At 42.0% G+C, this 17,390-nt stretch overlaps 1 protein-coding gene across 24 annotated transcripts in view; it reads left to right on the top strand.

Moving 5' to 3' along the window:
- Nucleotides 1–17,390, top strand: part of OSBPL6 (oxysterol binding protein like 6) — a 218,780-nt gene that overhangs the window by 110,526 nt on the left and 90,864 nt on the right. For all 24 annotated transcript variants that reach the window (XM_070070615.1, XM_070070605.1, XM_070070611.1 and 21 more), the window contains one exon: nucleotides 16,960–17,217. In XM_070070615.1, coding sequence (XP_069926716.1) covers nucleotides 17,116–17,217 — 102 coding nt within the window. In that variant the 5' untranslated portion in view covers nucleotides 16,960–17,115. The remainder of the gene's footprint in view (nucleotides 1–16,959; nucleotides 17,218–17,390) is intronic.

Raw genomic sequence — 17,390 nt, 5'->3', positions numbered from 1 at the left:
GTGGTGCAGTGGGTTAACACCCTGGCCTGAAGCGCCGGCATCCCATATGGGTGCCGGTTCTAGTCCCGGCTGCTCCTCTTCCAATCCAGCTCTCTGCTGTGGCCTGGGAAAGCAGTGGAAGATGGCCCAAGTCCTTGGGCCCCTATACCCATGTGGGAGACCCGGAAGAAGCTCCTGGCTCCTGACTTCGGATCGGCACCGTTGCGGCCAATTGGGGAGTGAACCATCTTATGGAAGACCTCTGTCTGTCTGCCTCTCCTCTCTATGTGTAACTCTGACTTTCAAATAAATAAAATAAATCTTTTAAATAAAATCTCTAGTTGGCTTCTCAAAAACTGGTGAAAACTTGGCCGGCGCCGCGGCTCACTAGGCTAATCCTCCGCCTAGCGGCGCCGGCACACCAGGTTCTAGTCCCGGTCGGGGCGCCGGATTCTGTCCCGGTTGCCCCTCTTCCAGGCCAGCCCTCTGCTGTGGCCCGGGAGTGCAGTGGAGGATGGCCCAGGTGCTTGGGTCCTGCACCCCATGGGAGACCAGGAAAAGCACCTGGCTCCTGGCTCCTGCCATCGGATCAGCGCGGTGCGCCGGCCGCAGCGCGCCAGCCGCGGCGGCCATTGGAGGGTGAACCAACGGCAAAGGAAGACCTTTCTCTCTGTCTCTCTCTCTCACTGTCCACTCTGCCTGTCAAAAAAAAAAAAAAAAAAAAAAAAAAACTGGTGAAAACTAGAAGTCGTCCTAGTTAAAGGATGTGCGAGATCTCTTTGTCGTATCTTTGTAACTTATCTGCAGATTTAAATATTACAAAGTAAAACATTTCGAGGAAAATACTGGCGAAGAAATGCCAAAGTGTACATTAACTCGAGGAAGGTGTTGCTTTGACTTGCCAATATGAAGCCACATGTACACAGCAGGTGTTTAAGGCTCATTAATTAAGTTCTCTCTTGTCCTAGATTTTGACTAGGCAAATTCTACTTCTTTTTCTTTTCTTTTTTTTAAATATTATTTATTTGAAAGAGTTACACAGAGAAAGGAGTGGCAGCGAGAGGAGGGGAGTCTTCCATCCAATGGATGGTTCATACCCCAGTTGACCGCAATGGCCGGAGCTACGCCGATCCAAAGCCAGAAGCCAGGAGCGTCTTCTAGGTCTCCCATGCAGGTGGAGGGGCCCAACAACTTGGGCCATCTTCTGCTTTCCCAGGCCACAGCAGAGAGCTGGATTGGAAGTAGAGCAGCCAGGTCTTGAACCAGCACCCATATGGAATGCTGGCGTTTCAGGCCAGAGCGTTAACCCACTATGCCACAGCCTTGGCCCCAAATTCTACTCCTTTTTTTAATGCTTCATTTTAACTATGCAAACATCAGCAGTCTAACAACACTTACAAGTACAATTTATTTGCCTTTTTTTTAATGAAAGTAAAATGCTCAGCTAATTCTTGACAAGATTTACAAAAGGAATTCAGTGAAAAGAGGATTGACTTTTGCACAAATTATACTTGAGCAATTGGTTATCCATAGACAAAATAGTAAGCCTCAGTCTAAAGTGTATACCTTACACAAAATTAACTCAAAATAGATCACAAGGGGCCGGCACCGTGGCTCACTATGTTTATCCTCCGCCTGTGGTGCTGGCATCCCATATGGGCACCAGGTTCTAGTCCCAGTTGCTCCTCTTCCACTCCAGCTCTCTGCTGTGGCCCGGGAAGGCAGTGGAGGATGGCCCAGGTGTTTGGGACTTGCACCCACTTGGGAGACCAGGAGGAAGCACCTGGCTCCTGGCTTCGGATAGGTGTAGTTCCGGCCATGGCGGCCATTTGGAGAGTGAACCAGTGGAGGGAGGATCTTTCCCTCTCTCTCTCTCTCTCTCTAACTATATCTGTCAAAAAAATGGATTACAGATGAAACAATAAAAGTTTCAAGTGCTTAGGAAAAATTAATAGGAGAAAGTCTTTGGAATTCAGGTCATTAGCAATAAGTTTGTAGTCTTTTTAAAAAATTCTTTTGAGAACCAAACAAACAGCAAATATTAATGAAGTCTTCATTAAAACTAAGACTCATCAGCAATTACACTGAATGTGTCCTTGATTTTAAGATTCAGTTCACATTTCAACTATTTATTTTATTATGCCACTATTTATGGCATAGTTATAAAAAATGTATTAGCTTATTCTGTGAATATGATTACCATATAATCATGGGCTGTACCAATTTTGAACCTAGTTGAGAAGAAAGATAAAACTCAAGTAAAACCAGGTATTTTAAGAATGAAAAAGAAATTTAAATAGAAATATTCCCCAGATTTAGCTTCAAAGGTAGAGGGAAAGTCAGTGGGAAAATCATCATCATTATCAAATAATGCCTGATTGCCAGATTTCTGGAAGGTAGTCAAATGCTGATTGGAAAAGAGTTTTTTGAAAGGCAAAATTAAGCTACTCTCATATGCTTGAAGTTATTCATGACCTAGATTTTAGTGCTAAGAACAGATCATTACAGACATCTTCTGGAATGTAGGATGATGATTTGAAAAATAATAGATTTAGCAGAAGAGATTTCAATATTAGGAAGTCCTATTCTAGTGAAATCATTAGTTTTGGCTACCATAACTCATTTTTTATTATTTATAGAATTTATTTTGAATTGATGAATAAAAATTGTAGTAGATATTGATTGTGTACATGTTGTTTTGAAGTTTGAATACATTGTGAAATACTTGTATTATGCTAATTAGCATATGCATTAACTCAACTACAATTTTTGGTGTGTGACTAGAAAACATCTATTCCCAATGATTTTCAAGATTCTTTTTTACATTCATTTATTTTCTATAAATACTCTCAGGTTACTTTGGGTGTTATCCTGCAGTAGGAACCTAGCAAATCTTCTCATCTGGCTTTGGATAAAACTAATATTATTGAATTTACTCTCATCAAAACAAACCCATCTCTTTTGTCTCAGTATTTTTCTTTTCTTTTTTTTTTATTTTTATTTGTTTGACAGAGTTAGTGAGAGAGAGACAGAGAAAGGTCTTCCTTCCGTTGGTTCACCCCCCAAATGGCCACTATGGCCAGCGCTGCACCGATCTGAAGCCAGGAGCCAGGTGCTTCCTCCTGGTCTCCCATGCGGGTGCAGGGCCCAAGCACTTGGGCCATCCTCCACTGCCCTCCTGGGCCACAGCAGAGAGCTGGAGTGGGAGAGGAGCAATCGGGACTAAAACCCGGTGCCCATATGGGATGCTGGCACCACAGACAGAGGATTAACCAAGTGAGCCACGGCGACAGCCCCTTGTCTCAGTATTTTTCAATTTGTGTATTTCTCAGCATAAATTATCTTCTTTCTGTGTTAGGAGAGAATGAGAAATCTGAAGTTAGCCAGAAGCAATTAAATTCAGAATCTCCTGCAGAAATGATTTGCCAACCAGAGTGCAGAACAGCAGACCTGCCTGCCTTGGGAAGCCACTTGCTAATGTAGAGGCCTTGAAAGCACTCTTGAATGCTGGTCCCAGGAAGGCATCGTAATGTTTTCTAGTCTAGTCCAGAAGCCAGCACACTATAGCTCATGGGCCAAATCTGGCTGGCAGCCTGTTTTTGCAAAACAGTGAAGTTTATTGGAACATGGCCTTTCTTATTTGTTTGCATGGTGTGAAAGGTTGCTTTTCCCCTCCAGTGATGGTGTTGAGTAGCTGCAGTAGATATTGTGTGGTTCACAAGGCTTAAAACATGTGCTGTGTAGCCCTTCACATAAAAAGTTTACATTCCCTCCAGGTTAAGAGTCAAGGACAGTGGATGGGTTATCTGTTGTTTTCTGAATCTGGGATTTAAGAGATTTTGCAACTGTAGGGATTAATAGATGACGTAAGTCCTATTGGTTTGTGATAGAGCTTTTGGCTTTATGGAAGTGCCATATTTGTATAAGCAGCTCATTTTCTATAGTTTTTCTAAAGTTTGTAGGAATAATTTTATTAAGATCATTTAGAAATATATAAATGTTAAAGGCTTCAGTTATCATTTAAGTTTTCATTCCGAAACTGTTGTAATTTCTGAGGAAAAAAATTAATGATTCCTTTCTGTTTCGAGGCTTTAGATCTGTGACTTGGGAATGACTCTTGTGTCACTTCCCTAGTGGTGTTGGCTCAGTGAAGAATGGGGCCCAAGCAACAACCCCGTACACCTGCTGCATGGTGGCAGATTTCTTCAAACGGGGCTTACCGTGTACCATCCTCAAAGGTTTTGATTCATGAGTGGGGACAAGCTCAAGAATTTGCACTTCCAGGAAGTTCCTAGGTTACATGTTGGACCTGGAACCACCTCTCAGAACCTCTGCATTGATATCTAGCCCTGGAATTTCTCAAGATGAGTTTTGGGAGAAAGTCATCTTTTTCATCCTAATTCAGCATCAAGTGACATTTTAAAGTTTGCTTTGAATTCCTTCAGCTTCTGTCCACTGTCATTATGGCAGATACTCTAATGACTCACATAATTTTACCGCTGTAGCAACTGTTTTCCAGGCCCCAAATTCCGCGGTTATCTCTTGTAATTCCCACCTCTGTGGGTTTTAAATTTTTAGTTCCTTTACTGTTGTTTTCTGTGAACTTCAGTGGGGTTTTGGAGTGAACTAGATTCTGAATTCAGTCTGCCAGCTTTACTGCAGGCAATCAGCAGGGTGCTGAATTGGAAGCAAACATAGCTGAGGCTCGAACCAGCCCTCAGATATGGGATGGGTGTCCCAAGAGGGCGCTTAACCCACTGTGTCACAGTGCCTACCCCAGCTTTACCCCAATAAGTGCATGTGAGTGTGTTTTTCAAAGATTCATTCATTCATTCATTTAAAAGACAGAGTGACAGAGAAAGATCTTGAGTCTGCTGATTCCCCCCCAAAATGGCTGCAATACTGGGCCAGGTCAAATCCAGGAGCCAGGAACTCTATCTTGGTCGTCAACTTGGAAGGCAGTGGCTCAAGCACTTGGGCCATCTTCTGCTGCCTTCGCAGGTGCATTAGTGAGACGCTGGATTGGAAATGGAGCAACTGGGACTCAAATAGGTACTCTGATATGGGACACTGGTGTCACAAGCAGTAGCTTAACCTGCTATGCCACAGCACTGTCCTGTGTGAGAGTGTGCTTTTTATAACTCTTTCTTTCTTGATTCCCACAAAATTCGATGGACTAAGTGAGGCTCAGAAGTATTTTTTCTGTTTAGTGTCTTCCCCTGGGACCCAGACCCTCATATACTACTGACGAGGGAAGACTTGAGCTCAAGCCTTTGAAGTTCAGTTTTTAAAAAAAAAGATTTATTTATTTATGTATTTGAAAGTCACGGCTACACACAGAATGGGAGAGACATGGAGAGATCTTCCATCCGCTGATTTACTCCCCAGATAGCTGCCATGGCCTGTGTTGGGCCAGGTCAGAGCCAGGAGCTTCTTCCACATCTCCCATGTGGGTGGCAGGGTCTCAAGGACTTGGGCCGTCCTCTGCTGCTTTCCCAAGCACATTAGCAGGGAGCTGCATTGGAAGTGGAGCAGCTGGGACACAAACCAGCACCCGCGGGATGCCAGCATCACAACCTTTACCTGCTGCTCTACAACACTGGACCCTGAAGTCCAATGCTTTGTAAATTATAATTGACCACAATTTTGACATTTCATCTGGACCTCACCTCAAATATAATGTTTAACCATCAAAACCCCCACATCCTAATTCTGTATCAGTATCTCAAGTATGTTTGATTCTATTATAATCTAAGTGTGATATTTGATCAGTCTCTTGTATTTATGTATAGGATGTTTTAAGTAGGGACCAATGCTGTGTTGTAGTGAGTAAAGCTGCCGCCTGCAGTGCCAGCATCCCTTGTGGGCATCTGTTCAAGCCCTGGCTGCTCCACTTCCAATTCAACTCTCTGCTAATGCACCTGGGAAAGCAGTAGAGAATGGCCCAAGTGCTTGGGCTCCTGCACCCACATGGGAGACCCAGATGAAGGTACTGGCTCCTAGCTTCGGATTGCCCCAGCTCTGGCCATTGTGGTCATTTGGGGAGTGAACCAGTGGATGGAAGACCTTTCTCTTTCTCTGCCTCTGCTGCTCTGTAACTCTGCCTTTTAAATAAGTAAGCATTTGAAAAAAAGGATGTTTTAAGTAAGGATATGCCACAAAATCATTTAATTAGTTTCTTTTTTTTTTGTAGTTGTTAAAAAAAATTATGTTCCCTCCCCCTAAAAACACACTCAGTTTTCTTTGGAGGAAAATTAGAAAGCCTCTTTAGTAGAGGGGTCCTTGTGAAATAATATCATGGATCATGTCAGTTTCACAGACAGAACTCTTGGGTTCTAAGTGTCCTGAACTTACCTAAGAGGAAGTTGGCATTCTCACGGATCCATGGTGTGGCCTCAAGTCTCTTCTCACAGAGGAATTTGGAGGATGAGCTTAGCAGAGGATTTGTAGTAATAGCAAGCATTTTGCACAGATTATTTCATGTCCTTTTCCCATCTCCATGAAGTAATTATCCCTGTTTGTAAATTTAGTAAGCAGAAGCACAAAGCAATTAAGGAAATTGCCTAAGGTTTCATAACTAGGGAATGGCAGAGTTGGGATTGGTATCAAACCTAGGAAATCTGTGGGATTTTTTTTTGTGTATATAAAAATACAAATGAAAACACCATAAGATATTTACAAGGATAGTTCAAAAGTTGCATGGAAAAGTGGAATTAAAAGACAGTACACATTTTCCATGAACTTCCTGAAGAACCTGACACAGTGGTGACCTAATAAGTGTTTAATAATTGACTCTCAGGAAAAAAAAACCCAGTTGCTAGCATTTTCATGGCATCATACTCACACCATGGTCAACTTAAGTTCCCAAAGGGCTATTTCTACAGCTTGAGCTGGGGAGCGATGTACACAGGTGGCCTCCGAGCTGGTGCAGGCCAGCTCAGCACAGCAGTAGATGTGTGCCAGTTAAATGAGTTGATGACACTGAGGAGTCTGGTACCTGGCTATAAATCCTCAGTTGTCAGTTCCCTCCCCCATGTAATAGTCACCAAGCAACAACTGAAATCCATATTGGTGCCTGATTCCCAATACAAGTAGAATTGTGGGTACCTTGTGGGTACCCTTTATGGGCCATGGTCTACATAAACAGCGTTACTCTGGAGAAACAAGGTTTTTTATTTTTTTTTTAATTTTAAAAATTTTTTTTAGTTCTGCTAAAGATTCCTAACCCTGAAATATCTGTATTTGGTACATGGTAAATAGTGAATTAGTTAAGTGGCCGATGCAACAATTCTGTAAGGCAAGGCTAACGTATCAGGACTATTTTGAAATCATTCACTCCTGCATCTGTTGCCTGTTCCTGATGTATCACTCAACACCAGGAAGAACAAAAATAATCCCTAGGCCCCTGGAGTACCATTAGCAGCCTGGCATGTCTTTTTTAGGACAACCTAGAGATTTTCTCTTGGGAATATTGAACTTTGTACAGTCTCTCGGGAACACTGCTGAACTCTTCAAACCATTTGGGTTAGCTTTGGGCAGATGGAGAAAAATCAAAGAACTGACATCAAGGCAGTCACCTGCAGGCATTCTTGGAGCACAACCAACTGTCCCTAGAGGATATAGTGGAGGACTTAATTCTTCACTAACATGAGAAGCTCAGTAAACACTGTGAGTGGATTTTGTGGCTCATGACATCTGGCTACAATGACAAAAATGATATAGTCCCCACCCTCAAGGATCTTGCAGAATCTAGTCCAATAAACCCAGTATAGTGTACGTTCAAGAACATATATACGGCCAGCGCCGCGGCTCACTAGGCTAATCCTCCACCTTGTGGCGCCAGCACACCGGGTTCTGTCCTGGTTGCCCCTCTTCCAGGCCAGCTCTCTGCTGTGGCCAGGGAGTGCAGTGGAGGATGGCCCGAGTCCTTGGGCCCTGCACCCCATGGGAGACCAGGATAAGTACTTGGCTCCTGCCATCGGATCAGCGCGGTGCGCCAGCCGCAGCGCGGGGCCACAGCCATTGGAGGGTGAATCAACGGCAAAGGAAGACCTTTTTCTCTGTCTCTCTCTCTCACTGTCCACTTTGCCTGTCAAAAAAAAAAAAAAAAAAAAGAAGAAGAACATATATACAAATGTGTAAGACTAAAAGCAATCCAGCTTTGACTGACAGTTCCAGTAAGTTAGAAAATATTTCATCAAAAAGATGAAGTTTGACCACAAAGTAATATAAAATTAATGCCTGCATATTATAAAAGTGATTATAAGTAATGTTTCAGAAATATTTTATTGTGATATATATGTATATATGTCATCATAACCGTGTTTAAGTGTACAATTTTGTGGCATTAAATGCATTCACACTTTTCTGTGTCTATCACCACTGTCCATATCAAGAAAACTTTCATCTTACAAACAGCGACTCTAGTGATTATGATGCCTACATCCCACCGTGGAGTAGCTGGGCTCCATTCCTATTGCTGGCTCTGATGCCAGCTTGCTAACAGTGCTGCCCCTGGAAGGCAGTGGTGATGACACAGGTATTGGGCTCTTGCCACACTTGTAGGAGACTTGCATTGTGTTTCCAGCTGCTGGCTCTGCCCTGGCTCATTCTCAGACATTACAGGCATCTGGTGAGTGAAACAACATTCCAGAGTGTTCCCCACTCCATCCCCACCTCCCATGTGTGTGTATGTGTCTCTGCCTTTCAAATAAATTTAAAAAAAAATTAAGTCTGGACCTATTAATACCAGTTCTCCATTTCTCCTGGTAACCACCATCCTTTCTTTCCCTATAACTTTCTTTAAAAAAACATTTATTTTATTTATTTAAAATACAGAGTTACAGAGAGAGGTAGAGACAGAGAGAGGTCTTCCATCCGCTGGTTCACTCCCCAGATGGCTGCAATGGCTGAAGCTGCCCCGATCCAAAGCCAGGAGTCAGGAGCTTCTTCTGGGTCTCCCATGCAGGCACAGGGCCCCAAGGACTTGGGCCATCTTCTACTGCTATCCCAGGCCATAACAGAGAGCTGGATTGGAAGAGGAGCAGCCGGGACTAGAACTGGCACCCATATGGGATGCTGACACTTCAGGCCAGGACTTTAACCCACTGTGCCACAGTGCCAGCCCCTCCCTATTACTTTTTATTTGAAAGGCAGAGTGACACAGAGGGAGAGACAGAGAGAAAAAGAAATCTTCCATCCACTGGTCTGCCCCTCAAATGGCCACAACAGCCAGGGCTGGGCTGGAAGCAAGCAGCTGGGACTGGAGCCAGCATTCCGATATGGGATGCTTGCATAACAGGCAGCAGCTTGACATGCTGTGCCACACCACCAACCCCCTCCTCTGTAAATTTGACTACTATAGATATCTCATATAAATGAAACCATGAAACCATACAGTTTTTATTCTTTTGTACCTGACTGACTTCATTTAGCATGTCTTCTGGGTTCATCTATGTTGTCATGTGTCAGAATTGCCTTCCTTTTTACAACCGAATTCAATCGAGTGAATATACCATATTTTCATTATCCGTTCATCCATTGATAAACACCAGGTTGGTTCCCACCTTTTCGCTACTGCAGATAATGCAGCTCTGGACATGGCTGCAGAGTCTCTGTGTCAGCCTGTGCTTTCAGCTCTTGTGGGTAGATACCTGTTACTGAGATTTTAAAGTTCCTTTTTTATTTTGTTTTTATGGACACATAGTATTTGTATGTATTTATGGAATACAGTGTGATGTTTTGATACATCTGTGATTATATGATAATCAAATCAGAACATTGAGCATGTCCGTCACCTCATGTATTTATCATTTCTCCATGGTGGGAACATTTAAAATACTTTCTTCTAGCTATTTTGAAATATTCAGTACAATATTCACCCTACTGTGCCACAGAACATCAGAACTTATTCCGCCTGTTTAGTCGTAACCTTGTGCTGTGGGCCAGTCTTCATCTACCTCCTCCTCCTCCTGCCCTCCCCAGCCTCTGGGGACCAGTGTTGTACCTCTGCTTCTGTGAGTCAGCTTCTTTAGGATCCATATCGCACAGTGTTGTCTTCACATGCCTGACTTAGTTCACTTTACCTAATGTCCTCCAGGGTCACCCGTGTTGCTGCCAATGGCAGAATTTCATTATTCTTTATGGCCGAGTAGTATTCTATTGTGTGTATGTACCATGTTTTCATTAGACGTTTACCTGTTGATGGACACCTAGGTTGATTCTGTGTATTGGCTACTGTGAATAGTGCTACAGTAAACATGAAAGTGTGGATGCCTCTTTAATAGACATTTTATTTCTCTGGACTAGTGTGATTGCTGGATCCTAAAATAATTGTATTTTTAGTTTGCTGAGGAATCTATGTAGAGATTCCTTAAAGTCCCTTTTTATCATTGCATAGGTTACTTTCTAGAATTTCTGTTCTGTTACATTGATCCACCTACTTTTCAGACCCTGTACTGCTACTAACTAGTATAGCTTTTACATTGCCTTAACATATGGCAGGGTAATAACTCTATTTTCCATAATTTTTCATTATTCTTACATGTTTATTCTTCCAAGGGTACTTCTGAATAATATTACTAAGTTCTCAAACATCCCATTAAGATTTTGGTAATAGTTGCATTAAATTATGTGATTATGTGGATAATAACTGTTTTATTATACTTAACTCAATATAAAAGTTAGATCTGTAAGTAATCAAAATTAAGAAATCATTCCTTGTTCAACTCTTCTTTTCCCTACTATCATCCCATTCTGTGCTTGTCAGGTTTTAAGGTTGCATACAAGGTGTGGTTGACAGGTACTACAGTTCTTTCACCACTTTCCGTATGCGCCCACATTTAGTCTGTGCTTCTGTAGCATTCTTTGTTGCAGTGAACACATCTGTGCATACATACAGAGTGGCCAAGTTCTCAGACTGCAGCCAGACAGCTTGGTTTCCAACCTATATCAGTCACCAACCACTTGGCCTTTTCTGGACCTGAGAGCTTCCTCATTCATAAAAAGGGCAAGTGAAAAGTAGCATATCATCCCCTCGTTGGGAGGAGTAAATGAAAGAAGACTTGTAAAGCACTGAGAATAGTGCGAGCACTTGAACAGTGCTCGGTGACAACAGTTATTACTGCTACAGGGATCTTTGTATACTTGAGAGATTTCCTTATAGAGGCCCTATATACATAGTTAATGTTACTTCCAGCAATTTTGTGGCTTTGTGAATTACTTCGCTAATGTGGAAAATGTTCCTTCATTTCCAACATTGGATATTTTGGGTTTCTACTGTAATTATATTTTGGGATATGAAGAAACAAATTTTGTCTATCAGTTTTGTAACTGACAGTTTTTACTAAAAGCTTTTATTTTTTGGACTGATTTTCAGCTGATTCTCTTGGGTATGACAGATGGACAGTTACATTACCTGTTGGCTAGCACTTTCAGAAGAGTTAATAGGGCAGGTACCAGCATCATTATCCTGTTGGAGATGTTAATGGAAATGGTTTTAGTGAGTTTCACCATTAGACCTGAAGCTGTGCTGATACGTGTATATTTATTTATGTGTTTTTAGGTACAGAAACAATAAAGACACACATATCCGTATTTTCTAAGAACTTTTAAATGTGGGAATGGATAGCAAATGTATCACATCATTTTTAAGCCATCCATGTGATTGTAGGATATTTGGTCTTTGACCTATTATTAGTTCTAGCTACTAATTATAGATTGTAACAGTCATCTCTTAATTTAGTGTCTTCTATTCCTTGGTTATATACTTTGATAGCCTTATTTGTGTGTTTATGGCTCTTTTTCTTGTCTTTGTTTTAGTTAGCATAATTGTTCCATTAATTCAAAGAAATAGTGCTTAGATTTATCAACTCAGTATAAGTATATGATTTGTACTTTCTGCATACTTGTCTTTTCTAATTTCATGTTGTAGACTCCTAACTCTCTCACTTGCAGACTGTAGGTTCCAGCATGATTTAGAGAAACCTAATGGGAAACAGAATGTTTAAAGGGGAATTACAGCTTTCAAGCTACTGGCAGATGTAAAAGTAAATGAAAGCCATACAGGAGTCAGTAGACCACAAAGGCAGATTATAAAGGAAAAGCCATCAAAAATTAAAAGGAACAAAGAAGAAATAAAAAAAGATACAATAAAATGATTTGGCATGGGCCAGCCAACTATTGGTTCTAAAATTAGATAGAAATTGGACATGTATTATTAAAATTATATTTTCTTAACAATTCATCCTGATCATTACTTGAGGAATATCACAATAAAAATAATATAGGAAATTTAATTGTACAAGGATAGTTTCATTAATCACTTGCAAACAAAAAGAGAAGATGACATGAAATAGAGCAAGAAAGTACTGAACGCAGAAAATCATTCTAATAAAGATCATAAGTTAATATATATCTGTGATGACATCTTTTGAGATAAATCTCATTGTTTCAAAATACACTGAATACAAAATGAATGTAATAATAGAAGAAGATGGTTAACTGTATTGTGTGTGGTGGTTTTAACTGTAATGGTAAAGATTGTTGTTCGGGCTGGCGCTGTGGCGCAGTGGGTTAAAGCTCTGGCCTGAAACGCCAGCATTCCATATTGGGCACCAGTTCTCGTACCGGCTGCTCCTCTTCTGATCCAGCTCTCTGCTATGGCCTGGGATAGCAGTAGAAGATGGCCCAAGTCCTTGGGCCCCTACTCCCAAGTGGGAGACCCAAAAGAAGCTCCTGGCTCCTAGCTTCGGATGAGCACAATTCTGGCCATTGCGGCCATCTGGGGAGTGAACTAGCAGATGGAAGACCTCTCTGTCTGTCTCTACCTCTCTCTGTAACTCTGTATTTCAAATAAATAAAATAAATCTTTTAAAAAATTGATGTCAAAATTTCTGTGTTTACAGTGAAGGCAGTTAGTGATACAGTCAATGGGAAAAAGCCTATTGCGATAATATGAGTGTTACTCTCCTATTTGGGTTGAAGTAGAACCAGAATTGTTAAAGGTTATCTCTAAGTGATGAAACTAGAAATGAATCCAAGTATTATAATATGTATGTTTAAGCTTTTCCTATAGTTTTTATAGTAAATGATATGATTGGGATAACTATGAGGAAACTTCAAAAAAGTTATTGAAAAGTCAAACAGCTAAAAATGGAGAAGATAAGTTTTAAATTTATTTTTTACTTATTGGAAAGTTAGAGATTTTCTCTTTACTGGCTCACTCCCTAGGTGCCTGCAGTAGCTGGGGTTGGGCCAGCCCAGAGGGCAGGAGCCTGGAATTCAGTCCAGGTCTCCCCTGAGATTTTCAGCTTGTTTGTGATAACATCACAAATTAGTCCAGGCTGAGTAGTCCTAAATTTCAAATGTTTTTCTGGATACATAGAGTTTATGATGACTATGAACAGCAAAGTCTAGAAGTCTTCCCCACACCTCTCTTTAATTAGATCCCTGAGTCATAAATCTGAATTTATGTCACTTAGCAAATGTTAGCAACACTTATATCATTTCTACTGATAGGAAGGAAGGAAGCAATAGGAAAATTAAGTGTTCGGTTCTCATATTGCTGTTTAGGCCACAATACTTTTCTTTGTAGATATAGTAATTATGTTGGTGTTGACTTTAAAATGTATGGGCTTTCTTTGGTTCAGAATATAATTCAACAGTTTTGAAAATGTGCTTCAACAAAGAAGAAATAAGTATTTTTTTATTTCATAGCAATTCTTGTATTCTAGGAGTAATTAGGTATAATCTTATAGCAGAGTATAGATTTACTTTTTTTTTTTTTTTTTGGACAGGTAGAGTGGACAGTGAGAGAGAGAGAGACAGAGAGAAAGGTCTTCCTTTGCCATTGGTTCACAATCCAATGGCCGCCGCGGCCAGCATGCTGTGGCCGGCGCATCGCACTGATCCAAAGGCAGGAGCCAGGTGCTTCTCCTGGTCTCCCATGGGGTGCAGGGCCCAAGCACTTGGGCCATCCTCCACTGCACTCCCTGGCCACAGCAGAGAGCTGGCCTGGAAGAGGGGCAACCGGGACAGAATCCGGCGCCCCGACCGGGACTAGAACCCGGTGTGCCGGTGCCGCAAGGCGGAGGATTAGCCTAGTGAGCCGCAGCGCCGGCTCTAGATTTACTTTTGTAATACATTTTGAAACAGAGCAAGTGAAAGGGATCATATATTTGTTTGTAGTCATTTGGGATGATCTTTAAAAGCCATCTCATTCAACTTTATATTAGCACTTAGAACTTTCTGTTTAAAAAAATATAAAAAATAGAAATGACAAAATCAAATCATGAAATGAATTAAATCTCATAACTATTCTTTTGATATTGTTCAACATACTCATAACGTAATTCAAATAAAATGTTGCTTTTTCACCACACGCTAGTTACCCTGAACGTGTAATTTCCAATTAAAACAAAAATCAAGGTGTTAGGATTGGTGTTAATGAGGAAAGTGCAGTTGGATGCAATTAAAGATAAATAAACAAGAAGTCCAACAAAGGAAGTGTGGCTTGTATTGAATTTACTCCTAAATGGATAACGGTTTAATGAGTTGGATTGCTGCAGCCTCGTCCCTTGGGGGCACTTGAACACATCACAGAACTACTGTCCTGTTGGCTCTAGTGTCTGCATCTGCTTCTAAAACATCTCAGACAAATGTGGACTCCTTCCAATCAAGAATCGGAGCCATGTTCTTGCTTTCTGTTTACTGGCACCAGAGCTTGGCTTCAGAAACTTGACTCACACTTATTAAGCTGCCTTCACAAACCGAAAAGATTAGATGATCATTGTCAAGTGTTGTCTTGTTACTACCTTTTGCCAATACTAAATGAAACTTACTTTCTAGCCAACAAAAGAATTCTAATGCTCTTTACATTTCTTTTTGTTCAAAGGCTAGTTTTAAGAGAGAGTCTCCGAGTTTGGGGGTAGGTAGCTTTTATTTTTGTCTGTGGTGACAGTGAAAGTTGAAATCTTTATTTTAAAAAGATGTGGTTTTAGCCGGCGCCGTGGCTCAATAGGCTAATCCTCCACCTTGCGGCGCCGGCACACCGGGTTCTAGTCCCGGTTGGGGCGCCGGATTCTGTCCCGGTTGCCCCTCTTCCAGGCCAGCTCTCTGCTATGGCCAGGGAGTGCAGTGGAGGATGGCCCAGGTGCTTGGGCCCTGCACCCCATGGGAGACCAGGAAAAGCACCTGGCTCCTGGCTCCTGCCAGGATCAGCGCGGTGCGCCGGCTGCAGCGGCGGCCATTGGAGGGTGAACCAACGGCAAAGGAAGACCTTTCTCTCTGTCTCTCTCTCTCACTGTCCACTCTGCCTGTCAAAAAAAAAAAAAAAAAAAAAAAAAAAAAGATGTGGTTTTTTCTTTGAAAGGTAGAATGGCAGGGGTGGAGAGGAGCAGAGAGACAGAGACAGACAGAAAGACATCTTCCATCCACTGGTTAACTCCCCAAATGGCTGTAATAGCCAGTGCTGGGCCAGCTGATGCCAAGAGCCCAGAGCACCATCTGGGTCTCCCACATGGATGTCAGGGGCCCAAGTACTTGGGGCATCTTCCTTTGCCTTCCCAGGCACATTAGCAGGAGCTAGATTAGAAGCAGAGCAACCAGGACTCCAACAAGCACTTCATTATTGGATGGTAGCTTCATATGTGGCAGCTTAACCCACTGTGCCATGATGCCAGCCCTGAAGGTTGGAATCTTAAGGGTAACCAGTTCTATTTACTAGCATACCCAGTGTTCTCAGTTTATGAAAATCCCCCTCTAGTTGTTGGGATTGCTCTTTCAAATATTTTGCTTAACCAAGTGATCTTTAAACTTTTGATCTGCATGGCCATGATCACAAAATTAATTAACATAATGTTACAGATTTAAAGCATAGAACTATGTAAAATTTAATTTACTTGGATTATACATAAATATCTGTGTCATTAACATAATCTATTAAAGATTTATGTCTCCAGCTTATATAATATGAGCTCTAGATCTGCATTTCAAAGAGTCTTTCCCATTTGAAATCTCAATAAAATCTCAGGTTCATCATACCTAAAACAATGTCATGACCTTCCCATCAATCCTAGAATTTCCTTTAACCTTCTCTAGAACACTAAATACCTGAGAGCCTTCCTTAGCCTGCCTTTCCCACCACTGCCATGCAGTCACAGTGATAAATCTTGGTTTCACTTCCCAAATGGCTGCGATGGTCGGGGCTGCTCCAGGCTGATACCAGGAGCCTAGAACTCCATCTGGGTTCTCATGTTGGGGCCATGACCCAGATACTTGGACCATTTTCTGCTGTCTTCCCAGGCATGCTAGCAGGGAGATGGGTCAGAAGTGTAGCAGCCAGGACTCAAACTGATGCGCATATGGGATGCTGGCGTCACACGTGGCAGCTTAGCCTGTTATGCCACAATGCCAGTCCCAAAAACATACATTCTTTATAAATTTGGGGAGGCCAAGATCAAATTGCTTGTAAGTGAGGGCCAGGCCTTTCTGATTCCAAGATGGCACCTTGACCATAGTAACCCCTGGAAGGGAGAAATACCATGTGCTTCCGTGGCAGTGGAACAGAGGAGACAGAACCCATTCCCTCACTCCTATTTATACTGGCAGTAATCCATTTTTGAGCATGAGGCCCTCATCACCCCATTATACGCTACCTCCCAATATTGTTGCATTGGAGATTAAATTTCTAAAATATTAATTTCAAGGGACACATTTAGACCATCACAGCCAACGAGGCCCCACAGGAGCTGGCCTTTGTGTTTCCTGGGCCATTGTGTCACCGTCTCTCTGCTGTAATTAGATTGGCCGCCATTACTGCCTTGATCATGCCTTGTTGGACACCCGGGTACCCAGTTAACTCCTCATCCAGCAGATCTCAGCTCTGACTTCCAGGCCCATCCATTCACACGTGCATCTTCTTCTTTGTAAATATTCGTCTCTTTCACTTACATGAGGCTTTTCTGTTTATTTTGCATTTAGGTGGAGTGGACACCCTCAATATTTGCCTGCTCCTTCCTAGTCAAATGTGATTTTTGAAATGGAATGAGGCTGAACAGGCATCTCCCTCCTGCTGTGCGGACCTGAGAGAGGACTGGGATGGTCTTGAGTGCACGTAACTAGAAGCCGGTTGCAGCCATGAGTTCAGATGAGAAGGCCGTATCCCCTGCTCATAAAACATCCACGCCAACCCATAGAAGTGCCTCCTCTTCCACATCCTCCCAGAGGGAGAGTAGGCAGGTAAGAGAAGAGTGTATTTTGTTATTTCGTCAGTACTGAACCTTTAAGAAGGGATGGGACTGCTCATTAATTTTGAAATTTTGTTGTGATTGATTTTATTCCCTGGGAAAAGGCATTGTTTGTTGTAGATGCACCTGGTGGTATCATGAACATCCGACTCTTGCTTGTCTGTT

Source organism: Oryctolagus cuniculus, chromosome 3 (genome assembly GCF_964237555.1).
Source record: "Oryctolagus cuniculus chromosome 3, mOryCun1.1, whole genome shotgun sequence".
NCBI lineage: Eukaryota > Metazoa > Chordata > Mammalia > Lagomorpha > Leporidae > Oryctolagus > Oryctolagus cuniculus.
Note: the sequence above shows the minus strand (reverse complement) of the source record. Positions and strands in the feature narration are given on the sequence as shown.